Source organism: Myxine glutinosa, chromosome 1 (genome assembly GCF_964187855.1).
Source record: "Myxine glutinosa chromosome 1, kmMyxGlut1.1, whole genome shotgun sequence".
NCBI lineage: Eukaryota > Metazoa > Chordata > Myxini > Myxiniformes > Myxinidae > Myxine > Myxine glutinosa.
Window position 1 is genome coordinate 17,623,778 of NC_136261.1, and position 16,326 is coordinate 17,640,103.

Genomic DNA, 16,326 nt, shown 5'->3' on the forward strand with positions numbered 1-16,326 from the left:
GTAATACAAGATGATACAAATTAATTTCATTATATTATTTATCATCCACATTTTCTTGAATTACAACTCTTCATTCAACTTAGTCCTTTCACCCTGAAGTTGTTCACCTGAAATGTCAATAATTCTGAGTGCAATTCACAGCTGTGTAGATAATATGTCCTTTTAAATGCATGCTTGTAGTGGAGCCCCGCTCAAGCAACTATTGTTTTTGGTAAAATGTAGGGAATCTCGGATTCTTGGGAAAAGTAGAGGGTACTGTTTAATTCAAGAATCTTTTTTTCAAATTTTAGATTTTATGTTACACGAACTTTATTCTTACTTTATTCTTACTCTCTCACTCTCACTCTCACTCTCACTCTCACTCTCTGTGTGTCTCTCTCTCTCCCCCCCCCTCTCTCTCCCTCTGTGGATCTCTCTTCTCTCTGTCTCTCTGTCTCTCTCTCTCTCTCTCTCTCTCTCTCTCTCTCTCTCTCTCTCTCTCTCCTCTCTCTCTCTCCTCTCTCTCTCTCCTCTCTCTCTCTCCTCTCTCTCTCCTCTCTCTCTCTCCTCTCTCTCTCCTCTCTCTCTCCTCTCTCTCTCTCCTCTCTCTCTCCTCTCTCTCTCCTCTCTCTCCTCTCTCTCCTCTCTCTCTCTCCTCTCTCTCTCCTCTCTCTCTCCTCTCTCTCCTCCCTCTCCTCCCTCTCCGTGTGTGTGTGTTTGCAGATCTTCACATTATAAAGGTTGAACCTGAAGCTTTGGAACCTTTCGATCAAAAAGGTGATGAGATTTTTTGGACTTGCTCTTAAAATGTATTTTGCTGCCTGTCATTTTGAGAATCATTTTGTGGAAATTACACAGTAAAGCTGAACGTATTTAACAACATTGCTACTCAATGCTGAGCAACACCCTGTCCCTCCTTCCATCCCATTTCCCTCCCTCCATCCAACTCCTTCTACCCCTTCTACCCCACCCCCCATGACCAACTCCTCCCATAGAACCATGGAGAGATGTAGGTGGAGATGTAGAGTGTAAGATAACTGCTTTATTCGTCAGCCGAAAGCTGCGTAGTTTGCTGTCGCAATGCAATCCTGTTTGAGTTGCAAGAGCATATGGTATTTCACAAAACACGAAAGCAAACATACATGGAGCAGGAAAAGCATTACATTACATCTCCTCTCCTTTGGAATGAAAATCAACTTAAAGATATAAATATGAAGCAGAAACATAGTATCACGGGAAGCCTTGACGTCGATCCCGCTAGTTTATTGTTTTCATTGCACTCAATAAAGTTACACTTTTGGGCACATTCCTTAATCTTCTCTTCACTCAATGTGATTGTTGAAGGAGTACAGAAAGAAGTTTAATACTATGGCAATATTGAGAAGGAGGAAGGACAGCCCTAATCAAAGCTTAGTTACAAGATATACACTTGGTTATAGGAATCGCAAACGTCATAAATTTTTCAGATTTCACTCCAGATTTCTATACTTATTTAGGGTACGGGATCCGATGCTCAAATCTGAATCCAGATTTTGATTATCTACTTTAATTATACTGTGAGTACAGTGTTTTAATAAGCCAAATACAAAATGGCAGCGTAAAAACCTATCAATTTGACAGAGTGCTGATCAAGATGGTGTACCGCCACTTTGGAAAGGCTTATTTCGTTTTTGGGGGGGATGAGAAACCCCTAAATGATGTTCAAAAAGGGTGTTTGAACACACCCAAACATCACGTTTTAATCCATGCACTTCTTTGGAGTTTGGTAAGTCCGCACGCAAAGTTTGTGGCCACGAGGTATCATGTTTTTGGAGCTATGGAGGAGACACACACACACACACACACACACACACACACACACACACACACACACACACACACACACACACATTGAATGTTATTTTTGACTGTTACAATAAATGTGGGTTCAACTGCCACGAGAACAGCACTCAGTAGAGAGCATTAAAAGAAAATGTTTTGCCAAGTAACAAACAAACTGAAGTGATTAACATTCTTGTCAATTTTTTTTTCTTTTTGCCAAGTAATGAAAATTCACTCGTGGAGCGACATGTGGAAAAACAGAACAGAGTAGAATGGCATTCGGTGGAGCACATACCTCCGCCAGGCTGAACAGTTTATGTTTTGTATTCCACTGAAAGGCTAGATCTGAACCAAAATGGAATTGGCTTGTTCTTGTCATGCAAAGGAACTCAAATCCACCTAGTTTTGTCATAACTTACCTCCAACTTTTTGAGATATCATGATATACAGTACATAGTTTTGGCCCTATCTCTCAATTTTAGAAATTAAGACAATGTTTACCTTTTGACCTCAAAAATAATTGGTGGTTGAATTCAGTGACCTGATATGCAAATCCTTTTCAAAGTTCTAGTCAATCTGATGAAAATTGAGGATTTCAGAAATTCGGCCCATGTTGACCTCAAAAATAATAATTGGTAGTTGAGTTCAATAACCGAATGTGCAAATCCTCTTCAAATTTCTCGGGAATCGGATGAAAATTGAGGATTTCAGAAATTCAGCCTATGTTGACCTTTTGGCCTATGTTGACCTCAAAAATAATTGGTAGTTGAGTTCAATGACCAAATGCGCAAATCCTCTTCAAATTTCAAGTCCATCCGATTGGCAATTTTAGAAATTCTGGCATATGTTGACTTTTTGGAATATGTTGACCTCAAACATACTTGGTGGCTGAATTCAGTAACCTGATATGCAAATATATGTAAATACTCAAATTTCAAATTAATTGGATGAAAATTGAGGATTTAAAAAAACTTGGCCATGGACACATCAACTTGTCAATTTCATTAAGATTAAATTTGACAATCCTAAATCAAAGCTCGAGTCAATCGGATTAAAATTTATGATTTTTCAGGTGAAAATGGATGATTTTAGAAGTTTGACTTTGAGTTGACCCTTTACCTTCTGACCTTAAATAGTTGGTTTACCAATTTAGTGACTCGATATACAAATTGTTCAATTTACAAGTCAATCGGATGAAAATGTCGATTTTAGAAATTTGACTTCCAGATGACCTTTGACCTCAAAATCGATAGGCTTCTCAATTGTGACGACCTCTACAGCTTGGTGAAGTTTCATGACTATCGGTTTAGAACTGTGACCTGTAGGCGAGTGACAAACAGACAAACAATCTGACAGACAGAATAACAAACGCAACCAACCAATATACTTGAAAAATCTTCAATTCTGCAGGTAACAAAAATATGTCGTGTGTTAGGGAATTAATTAATTTAGCCTTGAATGTTTTTTTTTGTTTTTGTTTTTTTGTCAATGTCAATGATTGACAAGTCAATGATTGACTGTCAATGATTGTCAATGATTGACAAGACTCAGTAATTAATTGTCCAAGCTTGTTCAGAAGTACAATCTGCTGATTTTAATAACATGTGGGAGTCCTCAATTCACTGATACCAAAGGTACTACAAAAACACGCTTCAATTCAGAGTAACACATACACAAATAAAATGTAATCACCACGCCGGCTCAGTACTCTACATTCAAACATGCAATTTAACCGAGAGCCTCTCAATCATCACGCAGGCTCAACACACTACATTTCATACATACAACTGAACCGAGAGCCTCCCCGATTTTCTGTTGCATGGCTTTTTATGGTTGAAGATGAAAGAGGAGAGGTCGAATAAGGTTCAGAGAGATAACAGGCATTTCAGCATTTCGTGATTCTTCTCCTTCATTATGTTCAACTCTCCCGGCCAAACAGAGATTTCTAGCTGTCTTGCAAATAAACAGAGCTTACTGTTTCCCTGAGATAATATGCCTTAGCGTGCGTGAGGACATCTGCTTTTTCACAATCTCCATCTAGGAGAAGAACAGGGTTGCAAGAGTTCAAATGATTGAGAGTTACACATCATTGTTACATTTTATTAATTTAGAGGATCAGGGACAAGTTTGAATTTGAATGCCTGCGATAACTCGCCTACCCCTGGCTTGTAGAAGTTTTTATACTTCTACACGTGTGTCGTGCACAGCATGATACTTAAGCAATCCCGAAAATAAGCTGTTGACCTTTTGGCCTATGTTGTCCTTTTTGGCCTCAATTAATTGGCAGTTGAATTCAGTGATATTATATGCAAATAATCTTCAAATTCCAAGTCAATCGGATGAGAATTGAGGATTTTACAAGTTTAGTCGAAGTTGTTATTAACCTTTGGCATATCTTGAACGAAAACAATTTTTGGATGGTTCACAATCGATGATAAAGTATGCAAATCCTCTTCAAATTTCAAGTCAATCGGATTAAAATTGAGGCTTTCAGAAATTTCACCCAAGTTTTTGACCTTTTGGCCAAAACTGACCTCAGAAAATTGGTTGAATTTCATTACCTGATATGTAAATCCTCTTCAAATTTCAAGTCAATCAGATTTTTTAAAAATGGCAATTTTTGAAACTTGACCTCATGAAAATTGAGATTTTAGAAACTTCAGGTAAAATCTTCTTCCTTATGACAAATTCCACCGTTTGGTGATGTTTTGTAAAGATTGGTTTAAAATTGTGACCTGTTGACAAACAAACAGACAGAATAATGCAGAAGACCAACCAATATACTTGAAAGATCTTCGATTTTCAAAAGGAACACACTGGATTGATAAACATACTTGCCAAAAAAAAACATTGTTGCCAAGTAACAAGGAGACAGCAGTGAAAACATAACCTCCATCATTTTTCGGTGGCGGAGGTAAAAATCAGTTGTGCAATAGAAATTCCATCTGTTTCCAATGTTGGACCGACATTGGAAATCTGCTTGCGCCAATTCCGACCTTTTCCGATATATTGCCAACTTTGGGCCAATCTCTGTGTGCTATTTGGGTATTTTTCATGCATTAAACATCTGTACTTTGTAACGTTATAACAATTTGTTTTGTTTATGCTTGAAATATTTCCTTACTTTTGTAACTTCATACCAATTTGCTGTATTTTTTTCAGTTTCCTTTGTGAAGATAGAACAAACTGATTGGGATGCTGTGGATACTGCAGGTACGGCAATAATAAAGTTCCTTTGTTTTTATTTTTGTCCTTGCTGGGTTTCACACTTGCTCATCTTACTATAATTCACCAAATGTCTGTCCATCCTTCTCTGTCTGTCTGTCTGTCTGTCCATCCGTCCGTTCCCAGGTACTGCAAAAACGGCTGAACCGATGGCAACAAAATTTTGGGTGTGTAATCCTGGGACCCCTGGAGTATAATAGGCTATATTGTTTTTCCAATTTCAGCTTTGGTCTCCAGAATTTTCAGGTTTGGAATCCCACCTAACGTTATTGTCCAGGGTACCGCAAAAACGGCTGCACGGATCGCAACGATACACCTCCATGCCGTGGGATTCCCATGGGTGACCCCACTAGTGTATATAATAATAAAAGGCAATATGTCAGTCAGTGTATGTGTGTGTTTCCTCCTTAAATCTAAAACCATGAAACCTAGCGACCCCAAAATTTGCATACATGCTTGTTTAACTCCTTAGGGAGTGCATGGATGAAAACTAGGTGCTTGGGTGTGTTCAAACACACCTTTTGAAGATCATTTAGGTTTAGAGGGTGCTCATAAAAAATAATCCTTACCAAAATTGTGGTGCACCAAACGTGAACTACTCTCACAAACTAATTTAAGTGTACTAGTGAGGTACCCCTGCTACGCATGGGTGGGAGGCCAGAAGCAGACACACAATGCAGAAACGGCGAATGCTAAAGCATGAAACCAATAAATTCCACATTACTGTAGTGTAGCACCTTCAGTCGCACGTCAGACATGGACAGCAAGTTCGTGAAGGACTTCTATGAAAAACGTATCCGTATGCAAACAAACGGGTACATTCACGTATAGAAACATCGATCATGGGACCGTGGCGAATCTGCATATGGCGATCCGCGAATTTCACGTTTAGAAAGTAGAAACCTTCACGGCATTTCGTCAATCACCTGAACCCTATCTCTTTTTTTCATTCCAAACTGCATAACTCCAATCACGAATTAAATAACATTAATATAAAAAAATTAACTTTTAACAACATTCGTGACATAAACAAATATTTAAATCCTGATGTGAAGTTCTGTATGGTTGGGTGAACACAATTACAAATTTAAAATCGTAATTGTATTCACTCAATTCCAATCATCAATTGATACTTTAACAAAACGATTAACACGATTAACGTTTAACGATTAAACATTACGATTGAATGACTGTTGTATTTGGATATTATCAAACTCGCACAATGCCGTCATCTGTCCACTTCCGCATTCGCGGCAGGTTCATAATTGTCATCAAAATATAAACTGTATTTGTAGAATTTCTTCTTTATAAATTGTGTTTGGGAAAATTGGAAAAATTGGAAAAACAATATAGCCTATTTTACTCCAGGGGGTCCCAGGATTACCCACCCAAAATATCGTTGCGATCGGTTCAGCCGTTTTTGCGGTACCCTTCGAACGGATGGATGGATGGATGGATGGACGGACAGATGGGCATTTGGTGAATTATAGTAAGATGATCAAAATGGAATTTTGAGGTCTGAAGTGCCGAAATCTATTAATTGTACTGTTATGGTGACTGGAGCGGAATCCCACTCCCAGCACCAAATGTGTTATGGTGCTCAGACAGGAATCCCGCTCCCGAACACCGAATATGTTACGGCCCAGAGTTTGTTTACTATGAGGGGGTTAACCTCCGTTCCCTCCTGAACTTACCGGACCTGCGGCTGCCACGCACAAATAACTTCATACTTAGGTTGTGAATCGGCAACTACTGACGCCGATTAGTCCATCACGCGATAGCTTAGCTGTACCATGTGACCACGGGTACCTTCCGGCGGTACACCAATTTAGATGGCCGAGCAAAAACCGTTGGTAACCGCCGGAGTAATGCTAATGCCATTACAACCGATTGTTAACCTGGTCGCAGGCAATGGCAGATCAATGGAGGAAAAGACTTTCACCGACAGATAGAAAGGAAACGTTTAGCGATTTGATTTATTGACAAATATTTACAATGTCGTTATTTCAGTAGGAAAGAAAAATGGACGAGAAGCAGGAACTTAGCTTATTCTACGCCTTATTATGATTACTACAAATAAACACCACATGAGCCCAGCACACATTCACGGGGAGGGGAGGGGAACGGATGTAGGAAACCTGATAGCACAAAGGCTACGATGCTCTGGATGCCTCTTCTCGCGACACCCCCTGTCCCGATGTCGCCACTGAGCAGCACGAACAGGTAATGACGATCCCAGCACGGACAGGCAGAGTGAGGTCAATCGTCAGCACGGCAGAGGGGATCTTGGAGGTGGCCTGGCTGCTCCCTATTAGTGGAGCCCGTTGCTCCTCTCCACAAGTTCCCCCAAAGTGACTCATGCCTTGATTGGTGGGTTTCTGAACCTGGACACCATGGTGTGCCTTTGAGCCTGGTGCATTGCCCTGTAAACTATCCCTTATGAGAGAAGGACCTATCTTTCCCTTTCCCCAACGCATAAAGACATACTAACCCGAAATAAGGGCAACGGGCGAAGATAATGGTCTGCTATGAAATAACTATTCTAAGGGACCTGCATGGTGGTTGCCATTACTTTTTAGTGGTTTCCCAAAACTGCAACAATACGATAATATTCAATTTGGTGTCTGTCTGTCTGTCTGAGGATTTTTGACCTTGATACATTCGGTCGTTACTTATCCAATCTCAACCAAACTTAACAGGAGGATAGATTCCTCCTTTCTGTCTAATATCTATACTTTTCTTTCCTTTGCGTAGCCCCTACCTCGAGTGGCCTTGTAGGTGTTGTGGCAGGAAAAATCCCGTTTTTTTTTTTTTTTAAAGGACGAAGGGTCACACAATGAAGGTTGCAGTGCATTCATTTGCCCCCCTCCCCAAGGGGGTTTTCTCTGCAAAGGGGATTTCCCCTGCTAATGGGGTGTTGAGTTGTATATCCATGTTAAGCCAGCTTTATCTAGCTTTTTGGGGGCGACGATGGTGAGGTGGGGTTTTTCCAATTACGCTTCTCATAACAAAAGCATAATAATGTTATTACACAACAAAATTATTACTAATAATATCCCACCTCCCCAAGGCGTGTTCCCTTCTTGAACAAATGCTGTGTCAACATATATAAATAGCTTCTTATTGTGCCGTTTCCATGGGACCCCCAGGCTAATGGCCTCGACCAGAAATAAAAATATTATAAACCACAAACACGTATGATTACCTTTTTAAACAGTCGCTCATGCTGTTGATTAACACTAAACAAAGACATTTGGAAGAATCCGGACATCAGTCTATGCTTAACACATCGACACAATTGCACCTGATAAATAGATCTGCTGTATTCTGTATACCCCACAAGGGTTAATATCATGACCCTTCCTGCCGCTAGCATGGAGTTCTTCCAAGGAGTTTTTTGTGGCATTTTCCAAAGCCACTTCTCATTACAACAGTAATAATAACACTTATGATAATAGCATAATATTAATGATATCTTTTCCATGACCTGATTGATCTTACATGTTGTAATATCATGCACAGTCTGAACATTTCAATGGCCTGATCTAACATGGTATAATGTCATGCATGGTCTGATCCTTTCATTGACATGATCTGACATGTTATAATATCATGCATGATCTGAACATTTCAATGGCCTGATCTAACATGTTATAATATCATGCACAGTCTGAACATTTCAATGGCCTGATGTAACATGTTATAATATCATGCACAGTCTGAACATTTCAATGGCCTGATCTAACATGGTATAATGGCATGCATGGTCTGATCTTTTCATTGACATGATCTGACATGTTATAATATAATGCAGGACTGAACATTTCAATGGCCTGATCTAACATGTTTTAATATCATGCATGATCTGACATTTCAATGGCCTGATCTCACATGTTAGAAAATCATGTACAGTCTGATCCTTTCAATTACCTGATCTAACATGTTGTAATGTCAGCATGTTCTGATCCTTTCAATGACCTGATCTAACATTGGAATGGAGCTGTGTACAATAAATTATTGATTGCGTAATTAAAATAAATAAATAATAATCTTAAAATAATTAACTTGGAAATGAATTGGCTAAGAGCATGCCGAAACCACCACTTTCATGTGAATCTAACTTTTTGATAATTAATTAATTAATCAAAATATTAATTAATTATTTGATTAATCAATAAATGAAAAATACCCTTTACAGCCAAATCACTTGGTCACTGTCATCTCCAAATTTCAGTTTCCCAACTCAAAGGTTGGCTGATATATCACCCAGACAAACAACCAACCAACCAAGAAAGTCAGACAGAAAGAAAAAGAAAACGAACAAACGGAGGGGAAACTGTACTTCGGCATCTCGGCGATGACATCGTTCAGTGCCTGGAGATGGAATTGCGAGGAGCGGAGTACAATGAAAAGAATGATTAACATAATTGGATAAAAAAAATTTGTACACCATGTTGAGGCTCATACGAGAGCTAACACATAAAATAAAGGGAGCGGGAGATGAGAGGGGGTGAGAGAGAGAGACAGAGGCACAACAACAGTAGAGAACAGGGACATCAGGATATCTGTGGAAGAGGGAGGGCTGAGACGGGTACACGGGATAAACAAGATGGACACGACAGGGCCTTTCAGGAAAGAAAAAAGGGAATTTGATGAAGGGGGTGGATTGACAGGGGTAGAAAAGATCATGATTTAATGAGAAGACCTTGAAGGAAGAATGGGATTGAAGAGGAGTGTGGGAGATTGTTCCATAGATGGGGAAAAAGAGGAATGAAAGAGTGAAGGTGAGTAGTCTTTATTTTGGTAGTTTCACCAGAAGAGGGTTGCTGTCAGACCTTGTGTGTCCTGAAGAAATATTTGGAGGATAGAGCACAGACAGAGCAGGGGGAACTAGGCCAGAGAGGAGTCGGCATAAAACAGAAAGACTGCCAACCTGCCTGCTGAGAGAGAGTGAACGGCCTTCAGAATCGGCTTCATCGCGAGAGATACCAATGATTCTAAAAGCCTTGGTTTCTACAGCATGAAGCCGAGCTAAGTGTGAGGAAGGAGCACCAGTCAAGAGGGGAGAGATGCAGATGAAAGCTTTGCAAGTGGTTCGGAGCCCAGTTATGCCAAGGCAGGCCTTCACACGATTGTGGATGTCCAGTCGGCGACTGGCTTTGGAAGACGGCTTGGAAATGTGGCTTTCCCAGGAAAGGTCATGGCAGATAGTGAGACCCAAAAGCTTGAGTGACAGAACTTCTTTGAGATGATTGTTGAGAAAATAGAGGGAGGGTTTTCCAGATGGTCTTTTTGGATAGACATATTGAGAGTGTGAGATTTGTCAGGATTGAAAGACATGTTCCAAGTGTTTGAGCAGATTGTGATTTTTTTTTTCCAGGTATGTGGAGAGTGAAGAGGGTGATGCCTGCCGAACTGAGAGGTTAGAGATGGAACGGCAGAGGGTGGAGTCATCAACAAAAAGATAAATAAAATTTTCCAGAGAGTGGGAGAGATCATTGATGAAGATTAAAAAATGCACAGGGTCCTGAACATTGCCTTGAGGAACTGGAAGAGGAGATGAGAATTGCATTGAGAGCCAAACATTGACTACGACAGGAGAGGAAGTCCATGAGCCATGAGTGGAGATTGCCATAGATACCACAAGAGTGGAGAGTTTGGTGAGCAGAACGTGGTGCCAGACAGTATCGAAGGCACGAGATACCTTACATGACCAAAAGTATGCGGACACTCCTTCCAATTAGTGAATTCGGCTATTTCAGCCATACCCATTGCTGACGGGTATGTATAATCAAGCACACATCCATGCAATCTCCAAAGACAAACATTGGCAGTAGAATGGGCTGTACTGAAGAGCTCAGTGACTTTCAACGTGGCACCGTCATGGGATACCACCTTTCCAACGAGTCAGTTCGTCAAATTTCTGCCCTGCTGGAGCTGCCCCGGTCAACTGTAAGTGCTGTTATTGTGAAGTGGAAACGTCGAGGAGCAACAACAGCTCAGCCGCAAAATGGTAGGCCTCACAAGCTCACAGAACGGGACCGCCAAGTGCTGAAGCGCGTAGCGCGTAAAAATTGTCTGTCCTCGGTTGCAACACTCACTACCAAGTTCCAAACTGCCTCTGGAAGCAACGTCAGCACAACAACTGTTCGTCAGGAGCTTCATAAAATGGGTTTCCATGGCTGAGCAGCCACACACAAGCCTGAGATCACCTTGCGCAATGCCAAGCGTCGGCTGGAGTGGTGTAAAGCTTGCCGCCATTTGACTGGAGCAGTGGAAACGCGTTCTCTGGAGTGATGAATCACACTTCACCATCTGGCAGTCCAACGGACAAATCTGGGTTTGGCGGATGCCAGTAGAACGCAACTGCCTGAATGCAAAGTGCCAACTGTAAAGTTTAGTGGAGGAGGAATAATGGTCTGGGCTGTTTTTCATGGTTCGAGTTATGCCCCTTAGTTCCAGTGAAGGGAAATATGAATGCTACAGCATACAATGACATTCTAGATGATTGTGTGCTTGCAATTTTGTGGCAACAGTTTGGGGAAGGCCCTTTCCTGTTTCAGCATGACAATGCCCCTGTGCACAAAGCGAGGTCCATACAGAAATTGTTTATCGAGATTGTTGTGGAAGAACTTGACTGGCCTGCACAGAGCCCTGACCTCAACCCCATCAAACACCTGTGGGATGAATTGGAATGCCGACAGCGAGCCAGACCTAATCACCCAACATCATTGCCCGACTTCACTAATACTCTTGTGGCTGAATGGAAGCAAATCCCCGCAGCAATGTTATAGCATCTAGTGGAAAGCCTTCCCAGAAGAGTGGAGGCTGTTCTAGCAGCAAAGGGGGAGACAAACTCCATATTGATGCCCATGAACTTGGAATGAGATGTGTAATGTTCGGGTGTCCACATACTTTTGGTCATGTTGTGTATGTCAAGAGAGAGGTTGATTTCCTGTATGGCATTGAGGAGCTGCATCCATTATTGAGATAGCAGAAGCATCATGTCCAGGGTAGAGTGGATTGGTGTGAATCCAAATTGATGATCTGAGATCAACCCATTGGAGAAGAGGAAGGATTTCATGTGGGAAGTGATGATGGATTCCATGACTTTGCTGATAATTGGGAGCAGGCTGATTGTTCTGTAGTTGAAAGGATCTGTTTATCACCTTTTTGTATAAGCGGTAACGTTTGCTGTTTTACAAGCAGATGGCAGATAACCTTGAGCAAATGAGAGAGGGTGTGATAGAGCAGCAGAGTAGGTTTTTTTTTTGACACGTGGGCTGATGCCGTCTGGACCGGTTATAGAATCAAAGTCAAAGTTTGACAGGCACTTCTCCACATTGTTGGAAGATAAGGACACAGAGTCCAGGAGCAATTCGGTGCGACAGGTGAGGTGGGTACAGAGTGCCATGTGTTTGGGACACAAAACTTCGAAGGAAACACAGTGTTGAGACATTCAGCTTTTTCACGTGCAGTGTCAGCTGTGGAGCCATTTGAGGTAATGGAGTGGATGGAGCGGGAGCAAACACCAGAAACAGATTTGACCAGATGCCACCAGGATTTGGAGGAGGCAGACAAGTTTGAAAGTTTAGTCCTTAGAGAGAGATGTTGTTTCCTGGCTCTCCTGAGGGCCGACACACTTGTTCCGAGCTTTGTCCACTTTAAATGGTCTGCGAGATGTCCACTTTAACAAGCATATGGTTAGATGAACCAATTGGAGCGGAAGAAGAGCAGCAGACGTTTGCAGGGAAGTTAGTCATAACCAAGTCTTGAAGAAAAGATGCTCCTGAAGGAGCTGGGGCTCCCACGTCGATCGGAAGAATGGACGCGACAAAAAGCTGGAATTCATCCGAGTTGCTTTAATCAAACCAAACACTCAGGCACTCTGAAAAGCCCGTTTATCGGGCAGCAATATATATACATATTATCCCGGAGCGTTTGCCCCGGAAAGGCGAGAGGGGGCGTGGCCCAGCGTCCTGGCTGCGGCCTGGCAAGTTGAGGGCGAGCCTGCCCGGGCATGCCCGGGCGTCCCGACCGAGACCTGGCAAGTTGAGCGCGGGCCTGCCCGGGCGTCCTGGACGAGCCCGGCATGGTGATCGCTCTGCGTCCTTGATAGGTGCAAGGCGATTGTGAAAACCCAGCGGTAGCCGCTACACACGTCCCCCCAGAATCGACTTGCACCGGCAGGGTCAATTTGAGGGGGGTCCTGATGACCCGGCCGAAGCGACCCCTGGCGGGTCGTGGGAGGGGGTCCGGTATGTCCGGGCCTTCTGTCCGAACCTGGCATGATAGTAACACCACGCTTGGTCAGGTGGAGGCCCCGGTCGTCGTGCTGGAGGTGGTCGGCTCGGTGTAGCGGCCGCCAATTGCGTCGGCAGTTCGGTCGTCAACCGTGCCGGGTGCTCGGGCGCCATGGGTGTTGCGTCGGACGGCGGTGGGTCCCATGTCGCCGCTGCGATGCGCTGTCCTGCGGCGGAGATCTTGTCGGCTTCTCTGGCAAGGGCCCGGGGATCTGTGATCGTCGTGCTTGCCAGGGCAAGGCGTACCGGGTTAGGCAGCTGACGGAGGAACAGCTCCCGGAACAGGAATGCCGGAGAGTGCTCGCCGAGCAGTGAAAGCATGTAGTCCATTCGCTCGGAAGGGTGCGTGTCGCCGAGCTCGGGCAGGTCGAGCAGGCGCCGTGCGCGTTCCGCCGATGGGAGGGCGAAAGCGTCGAGGAGAAGCTTCTTAATCGCGCCGTATTTGTCAGCGGCTGGCGGGCTCTCGAGGAGGCTCAGGGCGCGGGCCGCGGTGGCCGAACCGAGCGCTGCTACCACATGGTGGAAGCGGGTGTCGTCGGCCGTGATGCCTCGCAGGGCGAACAGGGAATCCGCCTGTGCGAACCAAACCGCCGCGTGAGCCTCCCAGAAGGTAGGCAGTTTAAGGGCGACTGCCGTGTCCATGTCGGTAGGTCACCAATGAAGGAGCTGGGGCTCCCACGTCGATCGGAAGAATGGACGCGACAAAAAGCTGGAATTCAGCCGAGTTGCTTTAATCAAACCAAACACTCAGGCACTCTGAAAAGCCCGTTTATCGGGCAGCAATATATATACATATTATCCCGGAGCGTTTGCCCCGGAAAGGCGAGAGGGGGCGTGGCCCTGCGGCCTGGCAAGTTGAGGGCGGGCCTGCCCGGGCGTCCTGGACGAGCCCGGCATGGTGATCGCTCCGCGTCCTTGATAGGTGCAAGGCGATTGTGAAAACCCAGCGGTAGCCGCTACACTCCGTTGACTGAGATCCGGGTCGGGAAATTGACCGATTGTGTCAGTACCATTGAATCGCAGAAGTCCTTTGCTGAGGTGCCATGGCTGGTGCGAGAGGTTTCCACACCCAGCCAATTGGCATAACGACGATTGAAATCGCCACATATGAGTGGACAGAAGTTGGTCCATGTTTTTGTGCAGCGAGATGTAAATGGAATTGTCACTGTTTGTTGGAGGGTACGTCACACATATAAACAAAAGTTGGGATCGGAGGGGAAGCCATAGCCAGAGGTACTCCTGGTGGTGTGGTGTGGTGTGGTGAGGGCAGTGCAAGAATAGTGAGGAATCGTTTGTTTGATAAAGAGAGCAACTCCTCCCCCAGGACGATGCTCAGTTCTATCATATTGTTACAGACGCGGCTTAGATGTTATTTACCGAGCGGTTTGGTATGACCACGTCTGCACAAGTTACCCGATTATACCCGAACGTTGACTAATCGCGCTACGCTAGGTCAATGAAGGAAAAGACACACGGCTGGGATTAAAATGACGCGACACCAGGGATACGGTTCTCAAGACCTCCGGAGGAGGTTATATTCGTTCGGAAGGTTAGATTACAACTACAAGAGGGACAGCAAAGGAAGATAGGCACTTAGACACAATCTTATATTAACCCCAACAGACGACAGATAAACGGGACAAAAGGCTGACTCACACGGGGATTGATGGCTAGGAAAGGCAGGATCGATGGCTCCAGGTGCACCTGGGCTCAGGGACAGAATCGACTCGGTCCGGTCCAGAGATGCGGGAGGTCTCACAGCGCTCGAGGTGGCGTCTTGTCTCAAGCTGGGGGCGCATCTGACCTCACATCCGGTGAGTCGCTTCGTATATCCGGCGGGGAGTGACACGCCCTCGGCTCGTTAGCTCCGCCTCGTGGAATCGGCACGTTGCTTCTCATTGGGTGCGTGCGGGGGGTTTACCAGGCTCCGCCCTTGACGAGGAGCTGACAGCCAGCCCCTTCGTGGTAACCCCGTGGAGCGCATGGTCATGGCGGCTAACCGAGCTGGTGGGAGGACGCACACTGCCCCCGCGCGCCGTGGTTGTAGTTGTTGTTGTAGCTGTAGTTGTTGTTGTTGTTGTTGTTTGGGGAAGAAGATGGAAGGAGGTATGGGAAAGGTCCTAAACTCACTACTGGTGCCATATAATCACATTCTGGTGCAACGAAGAGTCAGAATTAATGGAAACGAGTCCTTAACTGACATAGACTAAGAATAACTAGCAAGATGTCCGAAAGTTGTCTACGTGTGATGCGGTGGACCTGGGCACGACATTTAATGGGGGAAAAAGGGGAAGGTCGGTTCTACAGAGTGTTATTTACAGGCAATGGGACTAGGGAATGGGGGATTGGGGATAGTTGGGGAGTATTGGGGAAATAGGGGAATATTTACAAGCGGATATGGAGGCCAAATTCCATATTCGCAACATTGCACCCTTCTCTACCCTCGGGGCGTCCCGACCCGATAAATTTTTACCTACTTTAGTGTGGCACGCAATGTAGTTCCCTCTACTATTAACTCTACCCTGAGTGCGACAGTTTTACAGATATTCACAAATGAGTAAATATGTCCCCCTGCGACGTTGCACCCTTCTCCTCACAGAAACACACCCACAGGATAACCGAATCCGGAAAGAATCCTCAAACTAAACATACAGCCGGTAGGGAGCATTATTTACACAAGACTACGCTGATATTTACACTACGATCCAGGACCTGTTTTTGGAGGAACACATGCAGATGTTATGCATAGAGAGAGCACGCATGCTAGCATCGATACACCAACCCACGAGTGCTCTGTGGCCTACGGCCTTTAATAATGTGCAGAGCACCCCTTCCCAGCACCAAAAGCACCACCCCCTCACACAGTCAGCACCATCCGGTGCACCAATAAAGTGTTTATAATCACCGGTGGTGTCGCAGCCGGCCGATGTTCTGCCGCTGGTCTTGCCTTCGTGTGGTGCACTTGGCCTTCTTACTTCTTTCAAAAATAAAGAAAGGC

The 16,326-nt window shown here is 44.4% G+C and overlaps 1 protein-coding gene across 1 annotated transcript in view; it reads left to right on the forward strand.

Annotated features, from left to right (window-relative positions):
- Positions 1-16,326, forward strand: part of LOC144893943 (uncharacterized) — a 36,812-nt gene that overhangs the window by 6,759 nt on the left and 13,727 nt on the right. Inside the window, exons 3-4 of the mRNA XM_078785205.1 lie at positions 703-756; positions 4,963-5,013. Of these exons, the coding sequence (XP_078641331.1) occupies positions 703-756; positions 4,963-5,013 (105 nt within the window). The remainder of the gene's footprint in view (positions 1-702; positions 757-4,962; positions 5,014-16,326) is intronic.